The 3507-nt window shown below is 41.4% G+C and overlaps 1 protein-coding gene across 1 annotated transcript; it reads right to left on the bottom strand.

Moving 5' to 3' along the window:
- Positions 1-364: 364 nt before the first annotated feature.
- On the bottom strand, positions 365-871 carry LOC125380968 (protein GVQW3-like). The gene has a single exon (XM_048396757.1). The coding sequence runs from the start codon at positions 869-871 to the stop codon at positions 365-367; it is 507 nt and encodes a 168-aa protein (XP_048252714.1).
- Between the last annotated feature and the right edge of the window lie 2636 nt (positions 872-3507).

Here is a 3507-nt window from a genome sequence, read left to right as displayed (position 1 = left end):
GCCAAGAAAGAGGTGGAAGTCACTGAGGGCTAGGTCTGGAGAATAGGGTGGGTGAGGGAGGAGTTCGTAGCCACATTCTTGCACAGCTGTCATTGCAACAAGGCTCGTGTGGACTGGCGCGTTGTCCTGGTGAAGCAGAATTCCCACGACGGATTTTTCCACGACGTTTCACCTTGATGGATTGGTGCACCTGCTTCAATAACTTGGCGTAATACTCCCCATTCATTGTGGTGCCATGGGGCAGGTAGTCGATGTGAATCATTCCTTTGCTGTCACAGAAGATGGTCATCATAACCTTCTTGGTGGATCTGGTGGCATTGAACTTCTTTGTCTTTGGAGAAGTGGCGTTTTTCCATTCCATCGACTACTGTTTGCTCTCTGGATCATAATGATAAACCCAGGTTTCATCACTGGTTACAATCCTAAAATGAAAATCATCTGGGTTGGCGTTGTACAAGGCTCCACTGATGGTGACCCTTGATAGCTTCATGTCATCTGTAGGCATTCTCGGGACCCATCTGGCACACACTTTGGACATGTGGAGTTTACCATGAATTATATTATGTATGGATCTATATGATAGGCCTGTTGTTTCTTCTAGCTCATGGAGAGTAATACAGCGGTTTTCCATCACTAGTTTGTGTACAGTGTCAATGTTTTCAGGGCTGGTACTGGTTGATGGCCGTCCGGACCGGGCATCATCTTCTAAGCTCCCTCTGCCACGCTGAAATTCCTTCACCCATCGTTTGATAGTTGCAGACGATGGGGAAGACTCTCCATAAACTGCAGTCAATCGCTCTTCCACCTGTTTGGCAGATTGACCCTCTAGGACAAGGAACTTTATCTCCGCTCTGTACTCAGATTTGTCCATTTTGCCAATTCACTAGGGGTAGTTCTCTTCCACGAAGTGTTGTGACAAAATATTTGCAGCCAGCAATATGTTTCTACATAGCATCTGTAGCTAAGACATTCATGTACATCAGGTGTAGCGCATTGTACCATTCGACCAGGAATACTGTGTGAGGCTCAAAGCTTTTTGATATCCCCTCGTATATCCTGTTAATCCATGGAGGATATATTAAGGCTTTGGATGACGATACTGTAAAGCCGAACAAGGTGCTGTACCCAAATCTTACCATAACGTAGTATTACTTCCTACCACACCCAGTTGTCATAGTTGTCTTGAATATTTATCATCTGTATATCCATTCTTCAGAAATGATTATGTCCATACTTTACCATAATCCCTATTATGACGTATATTTGCCAATGCCCATATTGCCACTTTTAAGAACACAAGCGTATCCTAACCTTCGTCTTTGATGAACATTAGTCAAATGTCATATGTTATTTTTTGCATTGTATTATCATGTCTGTATCAACATTTATCCTTATCTAACTATGTCAATTCTATTTTTTGCTTTTGAGGACAAAAGCTTCCCGTCGCAGGGGGTATTGTCATAGCTTTCGTCTAACACCAATTCCCCATAAGAAAATATATATTAATCAGCCTATATCGGTAAACCAATATGACAATTCTTAAAGTAAATTCTGTGTAGTGAATGCACTAACTGACCGCCGCATACAAGATATTTTATGTTTCACATATGCGGCTAAACTCACGGTCACTCCAGCTGTGGGACAGTGGCCCATCATGCAAGTCTCCCCAGCCAGGCTGACACAAAGGGTCACTCTCTCAGAGAACCAGTGATTAGAGGGTTAACTTCACGTCACAGGGTCGGCACACATAGTCAGTCCGACTGTGAAATAAGGGTCAGTTAGGAAATATAACAACCTACTTGAATAAATTCTTAAATAATGACGCAACCATCCACGGTTACAGCCGATCAACCGCTGACACCTTGGATGTTGTGATCTTTAGTTATGTAACGTAATGAAGGCCTGAGTTGTATATATACGGCGGTCGGTGGTAGCAAACTAGAAATAAACTAGAAAACTTCAAGGCCCTAGGCGTATTCCTAATCAAAACAGACCTAATTAAGCGCATCTAAAAACTAATTAATCTACCAATCCAAAATCCAATAAACATACAAACACCCACCTCACCCGGTTCCCTTAGTTCCCTCCTCCACCCACCTCGGCATTTATTCCAAATTTAAAAATTTCAAAAAATCAATATAAGCAACCCCTAAAAACCCCCTCTTGGGTTGCACACACCACTTTCACCCTTCTCGGAATACACTAAATGGTCCGGCCAGGCCCGTGTGCGAAATACGCTGCAGTCGGAAAGCGCACGTTAAACCTTCTATATCAGTCAGTCAGTCAGTAGCAAACTTCACTCTGCTTCCACCAATAAACGCCATCAACTCCGCATCCTCCTCTGTTCTTCAAGGTAAGACACTATTGACTTAACTGTTAACTTATTCTGTCAGCTACGATCTTAATACGTTAGGTGTAGGTTAGATATATTTCGACTATATCGTAGCTTTGAGAAAATTATCATTGACTTAATATCCAGACAATACTTCCTCTCGCGAAGGTATATTTTGGTACAGTAAAGTACGGTTATAACGAACTCAAAGGGACTACTAATTTTAGTTCGTTATAACCGTAGTTCGTTATAAGCATATATACAGTATAACAACAGCAAATAGTCAGGACCCAAAAGTAAGTTCGTTATATCCGTCAGTTCGTTATAAGCGTGTTCGTTATAACCGTAGTTTACTGTATATTAGTATACTAGTAGCACGGCAACATCCCAATATGAGTACGTGTACCAATGTCAATAACTTGTACGTTCCTACATTCAGGGACACATACTCAAAGCAATGATTTGCCTGTAACTTAGTAGCAATGAAAACTGAGTCGGCCAGCATTAAATTATATTGTTTGTTATAACAATATGTTGTTAAATATCCACGCGTGACAGCGTGAGACCGTGTACTGTTTTCTACTAGACATATTTTCTCGTAGTAAATGCCTTTTAATAACCAGCTGTAAAACCTTAAAATACGTATTGTACATCTATATAGTCATCTCATTATCTGTTGTTTACCGATTATATTATTATGATCATACGTGTTGTACACGTATCGAATTATTATAATTATATGTATACGATAATATGTGTATGACTACCTCTGAACACGACCCGTGAAGATTCCGGGTAGAATAGGTCTTCAGCAACCCATGCTTGTCGTAAAAGGCGACTAACGGGATCGGGTGGTCAGACTCGCTCACTTGGTTGATGCATGTCATCGATCCCAATTGCGTGGATCGATGCTCATGATATTAATCACTGGATTGTCTGGTCCAGACTCGATTATTTACAGACCGCCGTCATATAGCTGGAATATTGCTGAGTGCGGCGTAAAACAACAAACCAACCAACCAAACCTCTGAACACGTGTTGCACAAGTATTATATTATCTTGTCATTATAATTAAATGTACTTGACTCTGCTTCCACCGAATAAACGACATCAACTCAGCAGCCTTCTCTGTTCTTCAAGGTGATAGCCAGTCGTGACCGCTCTACTACCGCTAA

The sequence above is a fragment of the Haliotis rufescens genome, unplaced genomic scaffold (assembly GCF_023055435.1).
Source record: "Haliotis rufescens isolate VD_foot unplaced genomic scaffold, xgHalRufe1.0.p SCAF_16, whole genome shotgun sequence".
Classification (NCBI taxonomy): domain Eukaryota; kingdom Metazoa; phylum Mollusca; class Gastropoda; order Lepetellida; family Haliotidae; genus Haliotis; species Haliotis rufescens.
The sequence above is the reverse complement of the archived record's forward strand: the minus strand, read 5'-3'. Positions and strand labels throughout refer to the sequence as shown.